Raw genomic sequence first — 26688 nt, forward strand, 5'->3', positions numbered from 1 at the left:
TCTGGAAGTAAGAAATTCAATTATAGAATCGTATTGAGGTAAATTAAATGAAGACAATTTAAATCGTGTTCTGACGATATCCCATGATAAGAAAGTGTTGGAATTAGTATCCAGCAGAGCCCCAACAGAAGAAACATGTGCACTCTGCCACTCTGAGTAATCTAATTTGTCTGAGTCAGGTGGGTAAAGTGGTGAATGCCACAGAGGAAATCTTTTCGATAGGCAAAAGGGTAAACCATATAATTTTCGTATCGCCTTCCATGTGGCAATGGTGTCTTTAACCCCTTGCCGCAAAATGACGTTCCTGGAACGTCATGTAAAGCAGGTAGTTCCCGCAACATGACGTTCCAGGAACGTCATGGCTTCCCTGCCTCCCCCCGCTGTCCCTATAGAAGATCGGGCAGCAGGAGGATGCTATGTCACACAGCATCCCCCTGCTGCCTCTGCCCGGAGGGGAGCCGCGCTCCCCCCGGGCAGTTAACCCCATAAACGCCGCGGTCAATGCGACCGCAGCGTCTATGGGGAGATCGGGCGGCGGGGGGAGGCTGCAGCACGTTGCCTCCCCCCACCGCCACAACTAGTATGTTCCCCGGCCCCCTCCCCTTGTCCCCCGATACCGGAGATCACCGCTATTACCGTTATAGCGGTGATCTCCGGTACCGGGAATTACCGGCGCCGCCGAGAGCTTTCATCTCCCCCCACCGTGAATCCACGGTGGGGGGGAGATGAAAAATGTCCCCTCAGACCCCAGATCAGCCCCCCGATCAGACCCCAGATCCCCGTACCCGAGCGGCCATCAGATCCAAGATGGCCGCCCCCATCCCTGCGATGTTTGTTCGCAGGGATGGATATAAAATAATGATCAAAGCCCCATGCTCTCCGCCACCGGAGGTAGCGGAGAGCATGGGGCAGTGATCGGGGACCCCCCCGTGTGGTCCCGGAGCAGGCGATCGGCGGTATATACTATATACCGCCGATCGCCTGTTCCCAGTGCTGCCCGACACTTTTTATCCCCTGTCACCATAAATCATTGGTGACAGGGGATAAAAAGTGTCACCGTGCCCCCCCCCCAAGTCGCCCCCCAGTCACCCCCCCTTCCCCATATACTCACCGGATCCTGGAGCTCCGTCCTCCTCGACGTCCTGACTGCTTCTGATGTGCGCATGCGCGTCAGAAGCAGTTAGCTCTGAAAATTTAAAGTGACAGAGACCAATTTGGTCTCTGTCACTAAACTATGATTACTGTGATAGAAAATATCACAGTAATCATAGTAATACAGTGAAAATGAAAGTGAAAAAAGAACAAGTGAAAAAGTGTAAATGTGAAAAAGTGAAAAACATACAAACAAAATAAACTCCCAGAGTTTACTCCCAGATTACCCGTAACCACCGCAGGTTGCCCGTATCCGCCCCAGTTTGCCCGTAACCACCGCAGGTTGCCCGTATCCGCCCCAGTTTGCCCGTAACCGCCGCAGGTAGCCCGTAAACACGCCAGATTACATGTAACCACCGCACGTTGCCCATAACCACCACATCTTGACCGTAACCACCCCAAATTGCCAGTGACCCCCTCCAGATTGCCCGTAACTACCGCACGCTGCCTCTGACCACCGCACGTTGCCTCTGACCACGGCACGTTGCCCCTGACCACCGCACGCTGCCTCTGACCACCACACGCTGCCTCTGACCACCGCACGCTGCCTCTGACCACCGCACGTTGCCTCTAACCACCGCACGCTGCCCCTAACCACCGCACGCTGCCCCTAACCACCGCACGTTGCCCCTAACCACCGCACGTTGCCCCTAACCACCGCACGTTGCCCCTGACCACCGCACGTTGCCCCTGACCACCGCACGTTGCCCCTGACCACCGCACGTTGCCCCTGACCACCGCACGTTGCCCCTGACCACCGCACGTTGCCCCTGACCACCGCACGTTGCCTCTAACCACCCCAAATTGCCAGTGACCCTCTCCAGATTGCCCGTAACGACCCCAAATTACAGGTATCCATCCCAGATTACCTATAAGCACTTCAGTTTATCCGTTACCACCCCGCGTTGCCCGTTACCACCCCGCGTTGCCCGTAACCACCCCACGTTGCCCGTAACCACCCCAGATTCTCTGTAACCACCCCAGGTTGCCCGTGACCACCCCAGGTTGCCCGTGACCACCCCAGGTTGCCCGTGACCACCCCAGGTTGCCCGTGACCACCCCACATTACCTGTAATCTCATTTTTTATTGTATTTTAGTAACTGCGCTATTCTAATAACTATTACTAGCTGCGGTTTTGCTCCAGCAAATTGGCGCTCCCTTCCTTCTGAGCCCTGCTGTGTGCCCATACAGTGGTTTATGCCCACATATGGGGTACCGTTGTACTCAGGAGAACCTGCGTTACAGATTTTGGGGTACGTTTTCTCTCCTGTTCCTTGTGAAATTAAGAAATTTTTAACTAAACAAACATATTATTGGAAAAATTCGAGTTTTTCATTTTTACTGTCTTATTTTGAATACTTTCCTCTAATACCTGTGGGGTCAAACCGCTCACTGCACCCCAAGATGAATTCTTTGAGGGGTGCACTTTCCTAAATGGGGTGACTTTTGCTGGGGTTCTATTCTTCTGACACTACAGGGGCTCTGCAAACGCACCTGGCACTCAGAAACTTCTTCGTAAAAATCTGCACTGAAAATGCTAATTGGCGCTCCTTCCCCTCTGAGCCCGGCTGGGTGCCCATACAGTGGTTTATGCCCACATATGGGGTACCGTTCTACTCAGGAGAACCTGCGTTACAGATTTGGGCATGCAGCTTCTCCCCTGTTCCTAGTGAAATTGAGAAAGTTCTAACTAAACGAACATATTATTGGAAAAATTCTAGTTTTTCAATTTTACTGTCTTATTTTGAATACTTTCCTCTAATACCTTTGGGGTCAAAATGGTCACCACACCCCAAGATGAATTCTTTGAGGGGTGTACTTTCCAAAATGGGTGGACTTTTGGGGGGGTTCTCTTCTGCGGACACTACAGGGGCTCTGCAAACACACCTGGCGCTCAGAAACTTCTTCAGCAAAATCTGAACTGAAAATGCTAATTTGCGCTCCCTTCTTTCTGAGCCCTCCTGTGTGGCGATACAGTGGTTTATGCCCACATATGGGGTACCGTTGTATTCAGGAGAACCTTCTTTACAAATTTGGGGGTACTTTTTTTCTCTTGTTCCTCGTGAAATTGAGAAATTTCAAACTAAACAAACATATTATAGGAAAAATTCAAGTTTTTCATTTTTACTGTCTAATTTTAAATACTTTCCTCTAATACCTGTGGGGTCAAAATGGTCACCACACACCAAGATGAATTCTTTGAGGGGTGTACTTTCGAAAATGGGGTGACTTTTGGGGGGATTCTATTCTGCGGACACTACAGTGGCTCTGCAAATGCACCTGGCGCTCAGAAACTTCTTCAGCAAAATCTGCATTAAAAAAGCTAATTGGCGCTCCTTTACTTCTGAGCCCGGCTGTGTGCCCATACAGTGGTTTACGCCCACATATGGGGTACCGTTGTACTCAAGAGAACCTGCGTTACAAATTTTGGCATGCTTTTTTTCTCATGTTCCTTTTGAAAATGAGAAACTTTAATCTAAACGTATATATTATTTGAAAATTTACATTTTCGATTTTTTTACGGCCTAATTGTGAATACTTTCCTCCAGCACCTGTAGGGTTAAAATGCTCATTATACCCCTAGATTAATTCTTTAAGGTGTCTAGTTTCCAAAATGGGGTCACTTATGGGGGTTTCCAGTATACAAGCCTTCTAAATCCATTTAAAAAAAGAACTGGTCCCTAAAAAAAAATCAGTTTTGGAAATTTTCACAAAATGTGATAATTTGCTCATAAATTTCTAAGCCCCGTAACACCCTAAAAAAGTAAAATATGTTTCCCAAATTATGCAAGAATAAAGAGGACATATTGGTAATGTGATTTAGTAACTAATTTATGTGCTATGACTTCCTTTTTTAGAAGCAGAGAATTTCAGAAGTTCATAAAATGCAAAATTTTCAAATTTTTCTTGATATTTTGATGATTTTCACAAAAAATACACAAAGTAGTGACCAAATTTTGCTACTAATATAAAGTGTCATATGTGACGAAAAAACAATCTCAGAATCGCTAGCATACGTTAAAGCATCACTGAGCTATAAGAGCATAAAGTGAGACAGGTCAGATTTTGAAAAATGAGCCTGGTCATTAAGGCCAAAACAGGCTTTAGAGGCAAGGGGTTAAAGATAACACTTCTCTTAATTTCTGGGGGTAGTTCTGGTAATTTAGCATGTAGCAGGGTGGGTAAAGGCCAAGGTGCTGCTAAAGCTTTGTCAATTAATATATTGGAGAAATATGACGTGTCCATAAGCCAATCTTTAGCATGGCGAAAGAGAGCGGCTAAATTATTTAATCTAATATCTGGGCATTGAGCGCCACCTTTAGAAGTAGGGAGACAGAGAGTGGAATAGGCAATACGAGGTCTCTTTGATTGCCAAATAAATTTAGTGAAATATGATTGGAGTAGGGAAACGTCAGAATGTTTGAGTAAAAGGGGTATTGTTTGCATTGGATATAACAGTTTTCCAAAACACATCATTTTGATTAAGTGGGTACGGCCTAGAATTGACAATGGTAGAGATTCCCATCTCTGGAGATCTTGTTTTATTCTCTTAATTATAGGGCGATAGTTCAGGGAATATAGTGAGGAGGGAGTTCTGCCAATCTGGATTCCAAGATAAGTAATATAAGATTTAGCGATGGAGACCCCCGCAGGACCCGAAGTAGACCTCTTATGTGGAGTTAGGTAAAGAAGTTGACTTTTATGTACATTGATTCTATACCCAGAGAAGGAACCAAAAAATTTTAAGGCATCTAATACTGCTGGAACATGTAGATCTGGGTTATCTAAATATATTAAAGTATCATCAGCAAAGCATGTAACTTTGATGATTTGGGAACCAACCCGTATGCCTGAGAAAAAGTCAGAAGAAATAAGATGTCTAGCAAGAGGCTCCATTGCCAAATTGAACAATAGAGGGGATAGGGGGCAACCCTGTCTGGTACCTTTTTGTAAGGGAAAGCTATCTGAAAGGAAACCCGGGGTATGAATTCTAGCTTTCGGAGATGTGTATATTGTGGAAATAAAATCTTTGATACCAAATTTGGTAAGGTCATGTCCAGCCACTCCCAGCTGATATTATCAAAAGCCTTTTCGGCGTCAATTGCCAACAGACCTGGAGAGTGGCTGGAACGACCCCCAGATTGGACACCAGAATGGGCCGCTAGTACCGTTCTTATATTAGTGACACCAGAATGTCCTTTTATAAAGCCAACTTGATGGCTGCCTATTAGTGATGGTAGGATGTCTGCCAATCTATTGGTCATAATCTTTGCCAACAATTTTAGGTCTACATTTATTAAAGAGATTGGCCTGTACGAATTAGGAGATGTCGGATCCTTCCCCTGTTTATGTAGTATTTTGATATATGCAGTATCTCCCAAGGGGAGCATGTGATGGTCAGTCAGAATAGTTTGGAAAGTAGAAAGAAGAGTGGGGGAGATGACAGAAGACATAGATTTATAAAATTCCGCACTATAGCCATCAGGGCCTGGAGCTTTGTTATTTTTAAGTGTAGAGATGGTGGCAGTAATTTCCTCCAATGTGACTGGGGCGTTGAGAGAATCAAGAGAAGGTGTATCAAGAGAAGGTAGAGTTAATGACTCTAGAAAGTTCTTACCAGCAGCTAGATCAAGCCTATCTTTGGAATATAGTGAGCGGTAAAATTGTTGTAAAAGTTGTGATATGACTTTGGGATCTTTTTGTATATTACCCGCTGTATCTTTGAGAGCAGGGATATGTGTAGTAGGTCTACGTCCTTTAGCAAGGTTAGCTAACATTTTCCCTGATTTATTACCATAGCGGAATAAAAGTGATATGTATTGATCTCTATATATAGGATTGAGTTTTTCCTGTGCAATTTCGAAAGCTTGTCTAGCTGCTGTCCATTTAGATTTATTGTCATCTGTAGGGGAAGACAGGAAAAGAGTGTATGTAGAGCGCAGATCTTGGGAAAGTTGAAGATAGTTTGTACGTGCTTCACGTTTCTGGGCAGCCACATAAGAAATTATTTGGCCCCTTAGAATTACTTTTGCAGTCTCCCAGAAAATTATTGGGGATTGTGTATGTTCAGCATTGTTAGAATAAAAGTCTGACCACCATTTTTTTAATAGTTTGATAAATGATTCATCATTAGCTAAATGAGAAGGAAATCTCCAAATAATATCGGATCCCTTCTGAAAAATATCTCTTAATTGTAAACTAACGGGAGTGATCCGAAATTACTATATCATGAATTTCAGAGTCTTCTACTCTGCCAAGAGAGTCCGGTGACACTAAACAGTAGTCTATTCTTGACCAGGCAGTTTGGGAGTGAGAGTAAAAAGAGTATTCTCTACCATCTGGGTGTAGATGACGCCAAGAATCAGATAGGGAGGTAGAATTAAGGAAGTTGGATAAAATATTATCTGATGAAGTATATACTGTAGGGGTCTTAGTTCTTTTTCTATCTTCAGTTGTATTAAGAACAGTATTTAGGTCTCCACCAACTATTTTAAGATTATTGTCATCTTGCAGAATGAGGTTTTCCAATTTTTTTAAAAAATCAGGTCTCTTGAGTGTTGGGACCATAGACGTTATATATATATGCTATATTTGCCCGCTGGAGTGTCAATAAGAAGATGACATATCCTGCCTTCATCATCTTGATATTGAGATAATACCGTACAGGCTAAATTTTTATGTGTAAGAATAACTACCCCGCCTTTACGATTAATAGCTGGTGAACCATAAACTGCACCCACCCAAAAACGTTTGAGTCTGAAATAATCTGATTCAGTTAAATGTGTTTCTTGCAATAATACTATATCGGCCCTAAGTCTCTTAAGGTGTTTCAGTATAGAAGTCCTCTTAGATGGGGAACGTAGTCCCTTAACATTCCAAGTGATTAATTTCATACAATATTAATAGAAGAGGAGGTGTTAAGAAGAGACCCTGGAAGCACAATAACATAGTGGGTAACCCTTTCAGGCAGAAAAAGAGGATAGCATGTAGCATTTTCAGACAAACTAAAGGTGATATACCTAAGAATAAAACAGTTAACAATATAAACTAAGCGAATACAGTGAGATGTGGACTTCACTTTTTTCGTATTGTCCAATGTTCGGAGCATTCGCAAACTTCGCATTATGGAGAAGAAATAAAGAGAAAGAAATAACTGGTGGAGAGGTCACATCAACCTCCGCTCCACTAAATGTGTATATATTAAAATTAAAGACATACACATGCCTACCCTCCTGAGAAATGTGTGAGTTGTCACAGGGAAGCAAATAAATAAAATAAAATAAAAGGAAGAGCCAGTATATAATGATTAGTACTTAAAGAAGTTGTACCTAAACCTAAAACCATACAAGGTGGAATTATACATATACATACATATACATGCACACACACACACATACATATATATACTGTACATGTATATACATACATAAATACATACTTACACACAGACACACACACCACCAAATGCATTACTAGCTAGACTAAAGAAAATAATAATGTAGTAACAAGGTGTCCCTAATATAGTATTTAGTCAACATATATAGGACTAAATAGAGAAAAAAATACTCAGTTTTAATGAGCAGCATAGCGTCCAACAGAATAGAGATGGCGTTCATAATCATTCCATTTTTTCTACCGTGTCAGTAGGACTATCCAAACTTCGTCTCTTGTGCTTGTCTTGAATAGGTGGAGTGAGACCCTTTACATCTTTAAGGGAAGAAATGGCTTCCTCAGGAGAACTGTAAAGAGAGGCTGAACCATCCGATTTGAAAACTTTCAGTATGGCAGGATAAAGAAGAGCAAATCGTATTTGATTTTTTACCAATGTCGAGCAAATGTGTGCGAAAGCTTTACCACTGCTGCAGAGTAGTCATTAAACATGAGGATTTTGTGGCCACGAATTGCAACATCAACTGTAGATTTTTTAAAGCTTTGTAAAATGTTGTTTTTATCATTATAATTCAGATACTTGACAATCACTTGTCTGGGTTTCTGTTTTTTTCTATTTGCTTCTTGCTTTTGTTTCGCTGGTGGGGGTCCCACACGGTGAGCTCTTTCCACAGTAATGTGACCTGGGATACCCAAGGCTTGGGGAATTTTTAGAGAACATATAGCATGTAATTGCATGGCTGGAATGGATTCAGGTAAACCTATAATACGTAAATTGTTGCGCCTAGAGCGGTTCTCTAGATCATCAGTCTTTGTTTGCAATGAAGCTGTGACATTCATATTCTGTTGTAGTTTTATTTTTGTAGAATGTATTTCATCTTCTAACAAGCTGACTCTCTCCTGAAGTTCAGTAATCTGTGAGGTGTGCGTTGCTATATCTCCCTGTATGGTTGCTAGGGAGGAAACTAGTGGCCTCGAGAGGATTTTATGTCATTTAATATCCTCTTGGACACTTGAATTGCCAGTGCCTTGCAAGACATATTTAGTCCTGGTATTATGGTGTCACAGAGGTCCGGCACTGGGGTTTGTGAGGTATGTGTTTCCTCTGTGTGTGCCTCAGCAGCAGCACCTCGTGTTGGCGCCATCTTAGGTGTCCCTGTGACAGAGCTGTGAGGTAAATGAAGGAGGGCTTATGGGGAGGTGTATAACTGGTTCCCCGCTTAATGAAGTGGTGCCTCCAACTCCTCGGCACTTAGAGAAGTCAGAGGTGTGGTCCGACAGGGCCGGTAATGTCAGGAGTCAGAGCGGGGAGCGATATTATGAGCGGAGGGTGGAGGAGCTCACTCACACTGCTGCCATCCCATACGCACCGGAAGTCCTAACAATGTCTTATTTTTGTTTTTTTGTAAACAGGAAAAGCAAGCACTGACTATATATTACCCTTTCTACAGCCCATACTAAAGTTGATGTTCAAATTTTTATTTTGTTTTTATTAGTTTATTAGTCATGAGATTTCATTTATTCATTCACATGATCCTGTAACTGTTTGAAATGGCTTTTGTTTAATTTATAAAATTACTGCACAGAATATTTGTTTTTTTTTCTTCTCTCGAGATACAGGGAAAAAAACACTTTATGAATCAAGCGCCACTGCTATGTGCAACACTAAATTGCCTTTTCCTATTTCCATTTTACACTTGCTCTTCAGCTGTGCTGTATAAGAGCCTTGAAAAAATTCCTGGCAGTGTTCACACAGCAGATGCCAGGTACAAGACGAATGCTCTAGTCGATTACATACTCACTTCAGTTAGCACGCAGTTGACTTGGGTAACTTTATTGTTTCTAATTTTTGCATTACATTGCATTGCATAGAGTAGTACAAGCAAATCTAAGAAATTTTGTAATCTATTTTATTAGAGAAAATGTTTCCTTCTCCTGTTGGCAAGCATTTTTCCTCTCACCCTTTCCTGCTCAACAGTCATCTACTCTTAAAATTCTTTCATAAAATGGCATGTACAATATTAGTAATGGCCAGATGTAGTGCTACTCCTCATGTCCACACACACAACAGCTTATACTAAAAAGTCACCTGAAACAGTTCACATCTACATTAGAGGCTAGGTTCAGTGGCCACATCTACATTAGAGGCTAGGTTCAGTGGCCTCATTACAAAGTTTGTCCAGTGCACTTAAAATGGGCCAGATAGTCCATTGCACAAAGGTCCTAAACAGATCACATTAACTTTAATGGGTTCTATCGGTTTCCCGTCTTTGTCCGTTTTTTTGTTTTGTTTTGTTTTTTTGGCTCAGATTCTGCTAAATAAATGTCTCCGGCAGTAGAGCTCTCTAAACGTAACTCCAATGCATATGTGAGCCTTAGATACACAAGGGAAAAAAAGTGTTTAAAAGACTAATAGCAGTTATAGGTGCTTATAGCAAACACATGGAATTTCTTTCCTAGCTAACATCTCCCATCTTAAGTGTCTGTTTTCATCTTTGGTACCTTTGAGCATAGCTGAAAATTATTTAGGGCACAGCATTTTATAGGTAGGTTTTTAGTATAACAATCATTATTAGATGTGGGGAGTAATGAAGATACACAGACATGACCTTTTGTTGGAGAACCTTTTGCCCACTTGTGACTTTATGTATATGCCTAAACAAGCTTCTTTGTTAAGCCTAGTTTACAAGAAACCCATCTCTTCCTTCCTGCAGTGACAGCTTGCTCAGCCAATCACTGGCTACAGTACAGTCTTTCAGTCAGTGATTTGGCTGAACGCAATATCACTGCTGAGATGAGTTTGTCTGCGGAAGTGGCTGCCATTAGTGGGGAACTAGAAAATGCTGCAGGAGTAAACCTGGGAAACAATGTGTTAGGATAAGGCGTATATTTAATATAAGGGCAGCAACATACAAAAAAGTTTAAGTGCTGGATAACCCCTTTGTTGCTGCATTTTAGCATCTGCACAACTTAGCATATGTGAATGAGAAACTGCTAAATAGACTGTTGTAATTGAGCTACAAATATTAAAATGTTGTTCCGGGGGAATGGCACTCCATTCCCCAGCTAAGAACTGATATTAATGTGACCTTCACCAACCTAACGATCACTTCATTGTTTGCCGGTTTTCCCTGCAACAAAATTAAATGTAAAGTTCATGCTATTTATATATGAATAAATGTTAATCTGCTACGGTGCTTTTGTTGGCTCTAATTTTCCAATAGCCCCTTTACAATTAATTTTGTGCTAGATCAGCAGAAAATACCATGTGTCCCTAGTTGCCAGCTTATCTGTTGTGAATAACTTCTGTGTAGTACTTAAAGTTTTTTGTTCTTAAATCATAAGCCGCTGTGTATTGTGATATCCCAGGTCATATACAATGTAGTTTTCTATTTTGTTGTAGCTACTTTTTCACATACTTATTAAGTGTTTTCCATGGTGGAGTGTATGTTGCTCATTTTCCCTTTTAACAGAAAACTGACTAGACTAGACAGGGGTGGGGCGGTGGAGGAATACATCTTGCTTCTTTATATTCCTGTGGCATACTTTTCATGTCTCGTTGTTATGTAACTGACATCAACAAGCTTAGAGTGACCTTATAAAGTTCAAGAGCCTCATAGATATGAGTGAAGGAGGCCTCTAAGGTTTATCCATTTTGGGAAAAGTATGACTTGCTACCAAAAATGGAACCACAACTGTCCTGTTTTTTTTTTTTTTAATGACAGTTCTGCCCTATTCATTTCAATGGCACAGAGTTAAGATACCTTACACAAACTAAGGCTTTCATTTACACAATCCATGCCTCAAAACAATTGGTCATGCCCGGAGGTGAATCACGGCACTGATCTCCGTATAGAAGTGCACCTTATTGAATCAGAATACTTAGATCTTTCGATGTATTTCGGCAATAGAATGACTTCTCACAACAAGCTAACACCTACAAAGATGAAATAAGCAAAAATAAAGTAATTTTTCAATTTTGTTGTACATTTTACCTAACTTCTATCTAACTCCTGTCCATTTCGGTTTATAGAGATAAAGGTTCTGATGCCTCTTGGACAAATGATCAAGAGCCACCACCGGATGTAAGTAAGCATTTGTGGAAGTAAAAAAAAAAAATGCATTGAGTAGGTTTTACTACAGTTTAAATGCAGCAGTAGTCAAGCAAGTGCAATGCCACTCCATTCAATGACTGATGGAAATAGGCGAGACTTTCCTCAGCTGTGTAGGTCCAGCTGTGTGGGTTATCACACTACATATCTAAGAGTGGATTGCACAGAGGCCAGTTTTCTTTACTCCCTGGATGTCACATGGTATATACATTATATAGAGAAATTTAAATAATGTTCAATGTATTTTGTAATCTAAAATCATTTTCCCTCTCTGAAGTTCCCCTTTTATTGTGGTTTTGCTATGAGAATCTGCAAAGGATTTGGAACCCCATTTCTAATCCTTCATCTTGAAAATTATTATTTATTTTTGCAACCCATTATATGAACCCATCTAATCCAGAGATGAGAAAAACATGGCTGCTTGCTTCCAAAAATAGCATAACTCTTGCAATTAAGCTCCATTTACTTGAATGGACTAAGTTGCCAAACCACACTGAAAACTTGAGACGAGTGGTGCTGTTTTTGGATGTAACTGTCCATAATTTAGGTCTGCATAAATCATTTAAGCATAAGTTCAAGTGACTTTTATTATTTTTAAATAAACTTATGTTTGTGTACATGAGGAATAGCAGTATTTCCCTCTGTTCCCAAGATATAAGTGTCTTACTGCCTGACGTTTCATGGAATTGGCAGAGGTTTAAACAATTATAATACTGTAAGGGCTGAGGGGTTATGATTTACATAGAGAGGGGTGCTGTTACAGTGTGCAGGCATGTATGAGCTTTGTGGTAGCAAGATACCCAAGAACCTGCAAGTGAAAGACATATGAAAATGCAGTATATTACGCTGAGAAGGCGGCTGTGCAATAAACCTGCTATAGATCACCTCTTGCTGACAGCTTCTGCACAGACGCTAGAGACACGGAAGATTCTTCTATGGCAGTGTCTGTACAGAATCTGTCAGCTAAAGGTTACCAATAGCAGGGACTGTCCATCATTTGACCACCTTCTCTGTACAATATAATGTTCTTTCATGTGTCCACTAAAGTTCACTTACAGGTTCTCTGATATCCTGCAACCATAAACCTTATATAGGCCCACACACTAACAGTATGCCCTTCAGCATCCTCTGAACATGAGTATGATGATGAAGTATCCGTCCCTCTGCCATTTCTCTGTAAAATACTAATAGATCAGGCATGGGGGGTGTATAAATATAGAATAAACAGCAGTACACTCAGGACAGCTATGACTGCAGCATTTAAAGGGATTCTATCACCTCAAAAACATTAGATTATACATCAGTAGAGTATACACTGCTGATTCTATATCTGCATTTTTTTTATTTTTTTTTTATTTTTCTATATTCTTGCATTCCTTTGCTATAAGTCGTATACCCACCCCCACGCCTAGCCCAAACGAAGTCAAAGTCAGTTTTACCCCAAGGCGAACGGCGTTAAAAAAACAAATACCCTCCAAATTTTTTTTTTCAATTTCACCACACATTTAATTTTTTCCTGCTTTTGCAGTGTACTTTATAAAAAAAAAAAATCAGCCCGTCATTGCACAGTACAATTAGGGGCGCAAAAAATAAGGGCTCATGTGGGTTTCTAGGTGAAAAAATGCATGTGCTATGGCCTTTTAAACACAAGGAGGAAAAAACGAAAAGACAAAAATTTAAATTGGCCCGGTCCTCTAAGAGTTAGAGTCACTATCGTTACATTTTATTTATTTTTTTTGCACAAATCAATAGTCCAGGCAATTTTTAAGAAACTTTGTAATTGGGTTTAATACTCAAATATGCTATTATCTGCATTTTAAAAAAACTTTTTCCAGGTCCCCCCCTCCTCTCCTTTCTGTCATCCACTGCTCAGAATCAGGAAATCTCTACTGTTTTACATCAGTTGGATCTTGTCTGTGCTATAGAGAGGGGAGGAGGGAGATTAGTTGCCAGCAGAAAACAAAGGATTACACCACAGGGAGCCACTGAAAGCCCCTATTCAGAGGTCAGAGAGGTCAGTGCTGACATCAGAGGAGAGAGCCTGGTGATGTAGCTGTAAATTAACTCTTTGTTGTCCTGTTTTGTTGCCTCATCTCTCCCCTCTCCATAGAGAACAATAAATACAGGGGGTAGATCTTCAAACTGCTTTTTCGTGATATAAATGCATTTTTCGGCTAATAAACCCAAATACAACGTTTCTTAAAATCGCCTGTACTATTGATTTCTGCAAAAAAATAAAAATAATGACGTGACACTTTTAGGGTTTTGAGGAGGGTGGGTTGGAGGTGACAGAGTTCCTTTAAGGGGTTTAATGGCTGGAATGCAATTTTATCTTTGATTCTTACTGTTGCATCAGGAACCTGGCACTGTACTTCAGCCAACTTTTTCTACAGGTTATGCATACTTCACTCCTGAGCTTGGTAAAATTAATGGAATCTGAAGTGGGACAGTGATCTAGAGCTCCCGAGAGGTTTAGTGTGAGACTTTGTCAAACCATTGACATAGAAGGGTCCGACTAAGTCCGTATAGACAAGGGAGGGGGGACTTCTAGGCTTCCAGCTGTTGCAAAACTTCATTTTCCATCATGCCTGGACAGTCAAAGCATTAGTTTTGGCTGTCCAGGCATGTCCAGGATTTGTAGTTTTGCAACAGCTGGAGGGCCCATGCTACTCTGGTGTAGACACTGACACAACTGCAGTTAGAGTAGATATTCCAGTTGAGCACTGTTGATTCAGAGATCATGCCCAGGTAGAAACAGAATAATGGTTTTGCGTGGAAATTTGTATTTTTTTAAGCATTTTATTCATTAAACTTTTATTATTTTAAGGTTATAGATTATAGTGATGATGAGAAGGAACGAGAAGCAAAACAGAAGAAAAAAGCACAAAACCCGGGAAAAAAGAAACAGAAATTTGATCAGGATAAACCATGTAGGTGGCTAAAATCTTTTAAGCAGATGTTTCATTTATAATCACCACAACATAGGAAATACTGAGGGGCATGTGGTCGAGTACTATTGTCTTCTTGACCTAACAGTATCAGCAGTCTGGAATGTGAATTGCAGCTGACTGAATCCGTTTATGTTCCCATGTAGGAGCAGAACACCCATCATTCTGATCCTCCCAAGGAGTGAAGTGGTGGTACACTACTAAGCAGTACAAATTGTGCCAAATACAATTTAATGCTATGCATCACCACTCAAATCCTTAGTGCACTCGACCACATGTTTAGTAGCTTATTTGCTACCCATTGAAGTGAAAAGGAAGCAGTCCTCTGCAAATTTCTCGCAGCTAAACCCTGTGTGTGAATGTACCCCAAATATTTAGCATCTTGACTACAGAAGTTAGAAGAATTTGACATGAGTTCTTCCATTACACAGAATTAAACCATTGTTTGAAAATAATTGATTGTATTTTTATGCTACATTCCTGCAATACATTCTGCACTGTGTTCAGAAAGAAGTAATTTGCATGCCTCAGTCCTAGCATTTTAAATAAAGCCTGTTTTTTAGCATGCAATTTTGAGATATAAAATTCACTGTAATAAGAATGCAATGATACTCATTTGTTTTGTTTAAATTGTGCTTATTTCCTTTAAAGCAACAAGTTCCCAAGTATCGCAACAGGTCTCAAGACCTTATGGAAGAAATGGTTCGGCACCTCGTTTTTCCCAGGGACGGGGTTCACATCCACAAGAAAATTCCTATGGACAACACCACCAATCATATTATTCTTCAGGCTATCCAGGACATCATATGATGCAGCAGTCTTATACTTACCACAATGTTAATTCTCAAGAATATTCTATGCCCCTGTCAAATAATGGTTATCAAGCCCCTATGCCAAATTTCTTTGGACATTATGGTAATATGCAAGCATTTCCCCCTCCTCCACCGCCTCCAGATATAAATTGGCCTGCTCCAAACTTGCATTATCCTTATATGTCAAGCTCACACTTGTACAATCTCCCCCCACCGCCTCCCCCTCCTCCTCCACCTGCTCCTCCAAACTCTGGTGAGCCTAGCTACTGATGGAATATTGACAGTTCCTAACTTAAAATGTTTTTTTTTTTTTAAGTGTTTTTGTGTTGACTTTCAATTTGTTAATTTCTGAAATCTATTATGTAATGTAAAGCAAATGTCTGTATGCAAACAACTCATTGAGTGAAGTGTATCAGTTAAACTATATTTCTATAGTGACATCTTTACAGATTTTTACAATTTGCATTTAGAAGGATATGTCTCATACTATTTTGTAGCAAGGCTTCTTTTGTATAAAACCAATATTTTTAACAAATTGTTGAATCATTGACTAGCTTTAAAAAAAAAACATTCTTATTTTCTGATTATTTTTATTTGTAATATCAGAGATATTTAAAACATTACTATAAGCGTTAAATTGAATAATCTTTAACAAAGCAATGCATAGCACTATTAATGTTGTAAATAAATTTGTACAACTATAATTTTTTTCTTACGAAGGTGTTTTGCTATGTTTTACCAATGTGTTTTTATTTTTTCAATAACTGACTATATGGTTATGATGGTATATGTGTAATGCCATTTCCACAGGTCTTCTGAAGTGGACCTGCTAATAGCATATCCGTGGTACAGTCTTGTCGTCAGTGGTTTCTTCTAGCCAGTGCTGCGGAGTGAGTAAAACCAGAATATAATTCTCACAACTCTAGATAAGGGAACTTCCAGAACAGAGATTCATTACAAATTTTGCAAAATTTGGAACAAACTGAATTTTCTTAAAAAGTTTGTGTGAAACCAATCCAAAGTGGCGGCCGCATATTGTACATGACATTACATCAAAAGGCTGGGTAAAAGGGGTTATACATAGAAAACTGTGTCTGCTGCCAGACACTGTTTTAGTACAGGCCACCTGATGAAACCTGACAGGTAACCCAGGAAAGCTGTGGACGTTGGTGGGTCACTGACATTGAATCTGAGAGAAAACCAGAGAGTGAATAAAGGGGGACTCCAGGTAAAGAAGATTTAACCACGTTCAATCCCCACCTATAATAAAAGCTTATTTATAATCTGTTTCTATTACACAAATATGTCCATTTGTTTGGGCACATCCTGACTCTAAGGCTGCATTCCCACGTTCCGTGATCCTGACGGATCACGGACGTGGAATGCATGTACCGGAGTCCCCCTGCGCCCTGACAGCATCTGTAATTAGATGCTGGCAGCGGGGGAGACTGTATTCATAAGCGCCGCGCTGTAGTAACAGCACCGCGCGGCTGATTCATTACAGCGCGGCGCTTATGAATACAGTCTCCCCCACTCCCAGCATCTAATTACAGATGCTGTCCGGGCGCGGGGGGGGGCTCCAGTACATGCATTCCACGTCTGTGACCCGTCAGGATCACGGAACGTGGGAATGCAGCCTAAAGCTGCTGAAAATCCTCACTTTCAGGTCCACCCTGTTTCTGTTTCTCTGTCCTCTCCCTCCCTTTTGAGACAGAGGTCTCATGATCTCTATCTCTTCTTTGAGACAGATTCTTCGAGCCAGTGGTTGGGAGTTACTTCAAGAAAGGGGTACCCTTTAGTTGGTTCTGAGGTGCAATAGATGCTGGGAGATGTAGTTTCCTGGGCAGATGCCATGATGTAAAACTGGGATCATTTACACAAGTTTGAATCTAGGGCTCCAAGCAGCGTAGACCAGTGAGAAAGGTGTCAAACAATCAGTGGGGGGATCGGTGAGTGCAACTATATGCCCCCTTTTTTTTTTTTTTTTTTTAAGGGATTGCTGGCGTTTCCCTTTAAAATATTAAAATTCATAAATCACTGGACCTAAAACGCATCTATCCCAGAGTTTTGCAGGGATTAAGATACTGTGTCTGACCGACCATTATTCCTAATGTTTAAAGATTCTATAATGACAGCAATTGTTCCAAGACTGTCGCATAGCTAATGTGGTGCTAATATTCGAAGAGGGGTTAAAAGTGATCCTGAAAACTATAACTGAGGTTAATATCTATTGTGGATAAAGTATTTGAGGCTCTAATACTGGAGTGTTGTAATGAAAATAATCATATAACACAGCACCAGCATGGTTTATGAGGGATCGGTCCTGCCAGACTAAAGGCCCTATTCCACCAACAGATCTGACGACAGATTATCTGCCAAAGATTTAAAGCCAAACCCAGGAGTGGATTTGAAAAGAGGAGAAATCCAGTCTTTCCTTTATGACCTGTTCTCTGTTTATAGTCTGTTCCTGGGTTTGGCTTTAAATCTTTGGCAGATAATCTGTCGTCAGATCTGTTGGTGGAATAGGGCCTTAATCTGATCAGCTTTTATAAGGAGGTCAGTTATAGACTGGTCCTGGGGGAGGCTGTTGACGTTGTGTATCTGTACTTTTCAAAGGCATTTGATACTGTGCCACATAAAAGGTTGGTGTATAAAATGGGGATGCTGAGACTAGGAGAAAATCTATGTAAATGGGCTGAGTCATAGGAAACAGAGTGTGGTCCTACTCAGATTGGGTCACAGTTACTAGTGGGGTACCGCAGGGCTTAGTATTGGGACCGCTTTTTAATGACTTTGCAGTGGGGCTACAGAGTAGAATTTCCATAATTGCTAATCACACTTAAAGTGTAACTATAAAATATTTTGACCATTTCGTTTTAGTCAGCTTAGGTCATGATAAAAATTTTTGCAATATACATTAATAAACTAAAATGAACAGTTTTTTTTTTTTTTTTTAATATATGAAGCTGAATGTCCTGTCAGCTCTCTGTCTGCCTCAATGATACTGGTGCAATCCTGCTGGACACGCCTTTCCCTGGAGATCCTACAGAGTGTACAGACTCCCAACAGGAGCATCAGATAACAGCCCTGACACAGACACAAACAAAACCTCCTCACCCCTCCCCTCAGAGATCACATAGCAGACCTGATGTGTGTGAGGAGCAGCGCAGGGGAGGAGCTGAATGAAGGGATAAGTACCTAGTGCTTCACCCAGGGGGGACATGCCAGCCATGACTCCAATGTAGTGCATGAGAGAGAGTGGGTGAGTCACTGAGGGGAGGACTACAAGTCCCAGCACAACACAGCTGTAGTCCTTCCATAGTACATATAACATTCACTATCAGATGTCTGCAGCAGGTGCCCCCACCTCCATGGCTGACATTATCCTACAGTGTTATGAGAGCAGACAACTGTATCTAATCCCACTGTGTGTGATACCATCTGCTGGGGCTCTGTATCTAATCTTACATTGTCATACTGTATGCTGGGGCTCCATCTGATGCCACTGTGTGTGATACCATCTGCTGGGGCTCTGTATCTAATCTTACATTGTCATACTGTATGCTGGGGCTCCATCTGATGCCACTGTGTGTGATACCATCTGCTAAAGTGCTGTATCTAATCCCACTGTCCACTGTGTGTGATACCATCTGCTGGGGCTCTGTATCTAATGTTATTGTGTCATACTGTATGCTGGGGCTCTATCTGATCCCACTGTGTGTGATACCATCTGCTGGGGCTCTGTATCTAATGTTATTGTGTCATACTGTATGCTGGGGCTCCATCTGATGCCACTGTGTGTGATACCATCTGCTAAAGTGCTGTATCTAATCCCACTGTCCACTGTGTGTGATACCATCTGCTGAGGTGCTGGTCAGTGGATGGAGGGACCCAGCCAGGGAGATGATGGATAGGCCACGCCTACGTTGTCAGCCAGGTTTCCCTGAGATCAGTGATCTGTTTCCCGTATAGCTTTACTAGGCATTGCTGCCACCTAGCCAGAATTCTGCTCCACCTTGATGGCCAACACCCTGAAACAGGTGTCTGTTGATAGCCTTGGATTTTCCCTTGTCGTTACACAGACTTATAGGGCCACTTAATGGGGTTTCCGTACAGCCACCCCTTGACTGGGCCCTTCCTGGAGGAATAACTTGTTAGTCCTGGGTTTTGAGACTCTAAAATGAGTCTCCACAGGCTCCTTTTTTTGCATATTCGTATCCTCTCTCTGTACAAGTGCTTTTGCAGTGCAGAGAGGAAAAGCAATACAGTGTGGGAGATCGGTCAGCGGTCAGGCCAAAATCATGAGTGGACAGGCCCTGAGGAGTCATGAGAAAACTGGGTCCTTCCAGTCTGTAAACGTGCATCTGCAGGACACCTGCACAGTTCACATGCTTGTAGATAAATGTACGCTTAGGTGGGCTATCATTCAAATATTCAAATAGGTGGGCTATCTATCATTAGGTGGGCTATCATTCAAATGGCCTCACACGAGAACTCAAATAACATTCCCTACTCTAAGGATAGAACTCAAAAACATTCAAATAGGTGGGCTATCTATCATTAGGTGGGCTATCATTCAAATGGCCTCACACGAGAATGCGCAGGAGGGTGGGACTACCTGTATTTCGCTAATGTACATGAATTAAAAGGCATATATATATATTTTTTTATGTTAAGTCCTTGATCTACTAATTCTACTGAGTCATCATACAACATAATTAACAATCATAATATTTTACAGGTGTTGTAGGCTTTACATGTTATTACTATGATTTCATCATATGAAGTGACATTTTGCAGTTGTTTTTATCAAGATTATTATTCATATAAAATTCACACCTTTTAGCTATAAATTGTACACAGTAGGCTATCATATTCATACATCTATTGTACAATTAAGTCAGAGGAAACACCCAGGAGGCCTTTCAGAAATTCATTGCAGCTCTTTTAAATGTTTTGTTAATCCCCTGCTTTGCTGCAGTATTAAACATTTATAAGGTAATCAAAAAATAATGCTCGTGGGAAGTAGTGATTGTGATAAAATTAAATAATATACTATTTCCTTATCATGCTGTGTTGAAATTAGTCAAGGAAATAATATATTGCAAAGTTTATAGGTGAATCTCAATTCTTAATATCACATGTTTAAACTACTAAATAATGAAAAAAAAAGAATATTTAGTTTAGCATTAAGGAAATTCAATCTCTTTTCTAGAAGTACAACCTAATAATGAGATCATTCGTCGTGCGATCATTGGGTCCCCCCCCCCCCCCATTAATTCTCAAGGCCAACTGAATCATGGGGCATAGCTCCCCTTTATGTTGAAAAGTTAGGCCCCCACCGGTCAGTCAACTATACTCTAGATAGACTACTATTACTCGAGAAAAGTCTTCAAGTTGTACATTCACGGTGAGGCCATGGTCTTGAAGAGGAGATGGGCAGTACGTAGCTGCACTCATGTGACCAGAGGAATACCCCCCTTGCAATGTAACACAATCATGGGCTGAATCACAGGTGCCAAACTTGTCAGCTGTCCAATCACCCCCGCAACATTACTGTGGGGTACCTATGGATCACTTAAAGTGACACTGTCACTTCCTTTTTGCATTCTGACATCTCTACACAGGTGTAAAGGGTAAATTTAGCATTTTTTCATACCATATTTCCTATCATACATCATGGTGTTCAAGTAAAAAGTTTCCTTTTATCAACTGCAGATTGTATTAAGGGGGCGTGGCCTCACGGAATTAGCGCCACTTAGCCCCGACGACAACAGCGCTGTTGACCCTGCCCCCTCGCCGGCCATTGGAACAGGCTGGCCGAGAGGTCTAGACCCCAACCCTTTTACGTCGGCCAACCAATGGGCGTCAAGGCGGCGGGGCTAAGTGACGCTTATGCAGTGAGGTCACGCCCACTTAATACAATCTGCAGTTGATAAAAGGACACTTTTTACTTGAACTAACACCATGATGTATGATATGAAATAAGGTATGAAAAACGCTAAATTTACCCTTTACACCTGTGTAGAGATGTCAGAATGCAAAAAGGGTGTGACAGTGTCACTTTAAGCAGAGGTCCATACTTATTGATGTATGACCCATATGTATTGATGTAATCACACTGATGCTCAGAATTGTCACTTTTACTTTAACTTGCAAGCTGTAAGAATAAATCCCCAAAGTTTGCTTAATTGCTGTTTTTGTTGTTTTTCAATTCCACCCTACAATTTTTTTTCTCAGTTTTGCTTTACAGTCATAATAAAATAGTCATGAGAAAGTGCAATTGGTGCTATAATAGACAAGACCTCATACAGCTCTGTATATACAAAAATAAAAGTGTTAAAACTAATCCATGGGCTTTAGTTTAAAAAAAAATGAAAACTAATCCATGGGCTTACATATATGAAAATCTGCTGACCGCTCCTTTAATTTGTTCACATCTACACTTGGGATTTACTTCATGACTGGAGCCACAGCAGAGTTCCATATCCAGTGTTGGATTTAAACAGTACCTTACAATTCATCCATTGAGGTTCTGCTGGGATTTTATTTTGATTGTAGTAATTAGAGATGAGCAAATTTACAGTAGGAGTGAAGCAAAGCACTTTGGGGGAGATTTATCAAACATGGTGTAAAGTGGAACTGGCTCAGTTGCCCCTAGCAACCAATCAGATTCCCATTGTCATTCCTCAGAGACTCTTTGGAAAATGAAAGGTGGAATCTGATTGGTTGCTAGGGGCAACTGAGCCAGTTTCACTTTACACCATGTTTGATAAATCTCCCCTTTGTTCCTATCTGTATTCTGCTCATCAGGCTGTGGGCTTTGAAATCTGCTCCACTGGGTGCTGCTCCTCCTGTATCCAGTCCTGGGAACCTTATCCCAATTTCCCAGGACTTGTTTAATCTTTTCCCAGCATCGTGAGGGGAGCGGCACCGAGTGAAGGAGACTTCAAAGCCTGCAACCGGATGAGCAGAATGAAGACAGAAGAATGAAGCCACTTTGCAATCAAATCTTATAAAAAAATTTAAATGGAATACTGTCACCCCCTTCTCTACACAGGTGTAAAGAGTAAATTTAGCAGTTTTCATATCCTATTTTATATCATACATCATGGTGCTTGTTCCAGTAAAAAGTGATCTTTTATCATCTGCCGATTGTGCTACCTGGGCGGGTCCTCATGGCCACTTAGCCTTGCCCACATCACCACTGTAGGCCTGACCCTCTGTGACGTCATGGGTGCATAGGCACTATCCCCTTTACGTCCATTGGTATGTTGATGTGGCGATGACGTCTAGCTAACCTTTTCCAAGCTGCCAGAACCAGTTCATCAACACTTTCCAAGCCTTACTTTACTATTCCATTTTCATGTCAGTTTTAGAAAATAAAGATTTAGTTTCATGGCTTTACGAGTGTAATTTATAAGAAAAGAATGTATGTGAACATGCCATATTACAATATAGAAACAGAGGAGATTATTGGCTGAAAATGGCGATTAATACAAATGGCTGAAAAGATCCTCGTTACTACACAGTATAAATAAATCATTATTGTACATACTGTATTAGTAATAATGATATTAATGTATTAGATCTTTGAAGTTTAATTAAAACATAGAAATTACATAACCTCCAAAATAGCGAAATGATTCTTCATAGGTGGTCTTTAATCAGAAAAGTCTCAGGAAGTGAAAGGGCAGCATAACATATTCATAAAGCATCATTAATGCTTGAAGTCTAATCATTACAGGTAGAGATTTAAAGGTCTAACATGGCAATCACAGTCACCTAAAAATACAATTAAAGAATGCAGTAATACAATCTCGGTGACACTAAAATGACCTGAAAACATGTCCGCACGCTGTCATATAGACTATTACAAGGGCCAACGCACATTAAATGACCACTGAAATACTTGTGCAGCCCCAGCTTCTATCACTCGTCTGGTGCACATCCCCTATTACACACGAGATGCTCAGCCAATAAAAGGATTTTGTTATACTAAATGAATTGGCATATGTGTTTTATTCTACAGTGCTGTTGATAAAGACCAGTGTGGTCGATACGCGTGCAGCGTTAATGTAATAAACAAATAAATAAATCTTCTGAAGCAGTGAACACCAGCGAGTGCCGGGATTTATTCCATTCTTATTATTCTACAGTGATCACATTTCATATGGATTAAGGCAAACATCCCACAAATCATAAGATGTAAAAAATGGTAGAATGTGTTTTTTTTCCTCAATGCAAAATGCTGTGAAGCATAAACTTGCTGATTTTACACATTCTGTAATTTTTCTTGTCCTTACAGCCATGGGTTTCATAGGTAGAATCTCCGTCTGTAAGTGTAGGTGTGATGAGTCACTTTTAAAATGCATTAGGCCCTCTTGTTTTTGTTTTAATTTATTTTTTTTATTTATTTTAATGTTATAGAGAAAAAAATATATATATTTTCAGAAAAAGAAGAAGATAGTGGAGCTCTCTATACTGCTAAACCTGAGGTCAATGGTCAACCCAGTACCATGGGTGGAAAAATGCGAGAAAAATATATAGATATGACCAATCCTCAAAGGTACTTGCCCAAATGGATATATTTTTAATATTAATTAAGAAAAAACTGTGTTCCGGGCCGCCGCCGCAACCTCCTCCTGCCCCATGCAGCCGCCGGGGTCCTTGTGCAGGGACCCGGCGCTGCTGCTAGTTCGGCCCCCGGGGGCGCCTCACCTTCCTCGGCTCCTGTCTCTCACTGTGCCGGCCGGCGCGCGCCGGCTGTCTCAGTTTTAAAGGGCCAGTTCCGCCCCTAATTGGTTGCTGCACATCACACTCTTCTATAAGTTCCAGCCCTGCCCCCTCCCAGGTGTTGGAGCCTCTACATGCTTCCCATAGCGTTTGGCCCAGCTCCCTGCTGTTCCTGACCTTAGTCCTTGTCCCTTGTTCCTGTCTTCAGTCCTTGTCCCTAGTCCTTGCCCGCTGCCTTCCCATTGTTCCTGAGTCCTGTCCGCCACCTGCGAGCACGTCTACAGTCCTCTGCCTGCTGCCTACTGCTCCTGCCACGCCTCGCCTGCCGTCACTAGCAACCAAGCCAGGGGTAGCGACCTGGGGGTCGACTGCCGCAGCAAGTCCATCCCGCCTTGCGGCGGGCTCTGGTAAAAAACCAGCGGCCCCTTAGATTCCGCTCCCTGGTGAGGTTAGTGCTATCGCTAGTGACGGTCCAGTGGATCCACTACTCCAGGCGTTACAAAAACACAGTGTAGTAAAATTGACACAATTAAATCAATACAATAAAAATACATAAACAGTTACCATAGGGCCCTAATGGTATAACAAATGAGATAAAAACAATTAATCATAAAATCTGAGCAAATATTAGATATATAAATAAAGCTCAGTGTGGCCCCTGAATTAGAAGGTCTCTTAAAAATGACTGATATAGAAAGGAAAAGAGTTCATATAGTGCACCTCTCACCAGACCACGTTGGCATTACCGATGATTTCGTAGTAATCTGCGACCTGTGCTACGCCAAAGATGTTATCAGTGATATGTCCAAACAGGTAGAGCACTTGAAAAAGATTGCTGTATGTCCACTATATGCGACCTATAGTGCGCCCGCGGTTTCCCACTGTAGATCACCGTCTTGGATCTCCGATCTCGGGTAAGGTTATCTGTCAGCTTATACCGCTTTCAATGCAGGGAGCGCCGGCTGGAGAGTGGCATCTTCTCCGCTCCTGCTGCTCGCGGTGATGTAGTAGATTGTGATCGTGGAAGTCCAACGCGGGAACTCAGCTGTCAATCAGCGTACCGTGGCAGTATACGGTAAGATGTCGTAACTTGTGGTTTAGCCAATTCTCTATGTTTAGGGTCTGAGATGGTGTACTATCGGTACCAGGTGAGATAGCTATACGCGTTTCAAGGCAACCAGGGCCTCTTCATCAGTAGCTTGTACAGACTCTGCGGTTGTAGTCCGTTTTATACCATTATGGGAGAGAGAGTGGGGGTTAGAGTCTCAAGTAATTTCCAAAATGTGGAGTGTCCGATGTGGATGGGATCGTTGGTATCGGGTTACAGAGTTAGTCAGAGTTAGGCAAGAAAGAACGTATCCAAAACGCATGATATGTACATGTACTTATCCTTAATAATTAGATCATAATGTAGGATATAAATGGTTATAAAGAGGTTGTAAATTATTGCATAAGATGGTCATTATGACTACTTCAGATCAGTCACATAGCAACATTGATAGCATCATTGTATGTGATATAAATATAATAAAATATAAAAGATATATTACTGCGCACAAAACCATTGTATAGTGAATTAGATGTTCATATAGAGATATAGTTATAAGAATAAAAGTAAGAATAAGAATACTGATACTGATAATAAAAATAAAAATAACAATAAAAATAAAAATAAATAACAATAAAAATAGAAATAGAATTAAGAATAAACACAAACAAAAAAAACTAACAAAAATAAAAATAGAAATAAATAGCAAAAATGAAAATAAAAATATAGAAAAATAAAAATATAGAAAAATAATAATGAAGTAAAAATAAAAATTAAAATAAAATAAAATAAAACTGAAAAAATGAAAAAAAAATGAATGGAAAAAAAAGGTAAGAATACAATAATAATAAAACTACAAATAGGTATAAAAATATGAATGAATGTAAATTGGGTGTTACAGATGGTACATAATATCAACTGAGAAGGGAGGGAGGGCATATGGCATATGGCCAGGCTGGTAATTAAACAGCCCGCTGGCCATCACTGTGGGGGACATGCCCCCTCTCTAGGGGGAAAAGAGGGGAAGCATAAATAAATGAGAATTTAGAGAAAACCAAATATTTCTAACTCTGAATTGAGTCCCTTGGGTTGTATGGATTCAAATTCATAGATCTTATGTGATTCAGCTCTGGACATTTGAGTAATCAGATCTCCCCCCCTCCAGTTTTTCTTCACACTTAATAGGGCCGTGAATGTCAGTTGTCTTGGGTCCCCTGAATGATGTTCAGAAAAGTGTGCCGATAGGGGGTGTGTCATATTGCGTTTACGTATATTGTATAGATGTTCAGCAATTCTGATTTTCATTTGGCGTTTGGTTCTGCCTATGTACTGTTTCTTACAGCTACATTCTATAAGGTAAATGACTCCCTTCGTAGCACATGTCAAAAACTCTGTAATTTCCCATTTAAAATTATTAACTGTAGATGTTTGTGTTTTCCCTCTGAAGTTAGTGGTTTTGCAATTGCTGCATGTCCCACACTTGTGGAAA

At 40.9% G+C, this 26688-nt stretch overlaps 1 protein-coding gene across 1 annotated transcript in view; it reads left to right on the forward strand.

Moving 5' to 3' along the window:
* Positions 1–15986, forward strand: part of NAF1 (nuclear assembly factor 1 ribonucleoprotein) — a 66699-nt gene extending 50713 nt beyond the window's left edge. The window contains exons 7-9 of the mRNA XM_069976614.1: positions 11577–11628; positions 14483–14585; positions 15255–15986. Coding sequence (XP_069832715.1) covers positions 11577–11628; positions 14483–14585; positions 15255–15685 — 586 coding nt within the window. The 3' untranslated portion in view covers positions 15686–15986. The remainder of the gene's footprint in view (positions 1–11576; positions 11629–14482; positions 14586–15254) is intronic.
* Positions 15987–26688: the final 10702 nt, after the last annotated feature.

Source organism: Dendropsophus ebraccatus, chromosome 7, assembly GCF_027789765.1.
Source record: "Dendropsophus ebraccatus isolate aDenEbr1 chromosome 7, aDenEbr1.pat, whole genome shotgun sequence".
NCBI classification, from domain to species: domain Eukaryota; kingdom Metazoa; phylum Chordata; class Amphibia; order Anura; family Hylidae; genus Dendropsophus; species Dendropsophus ebraccatus.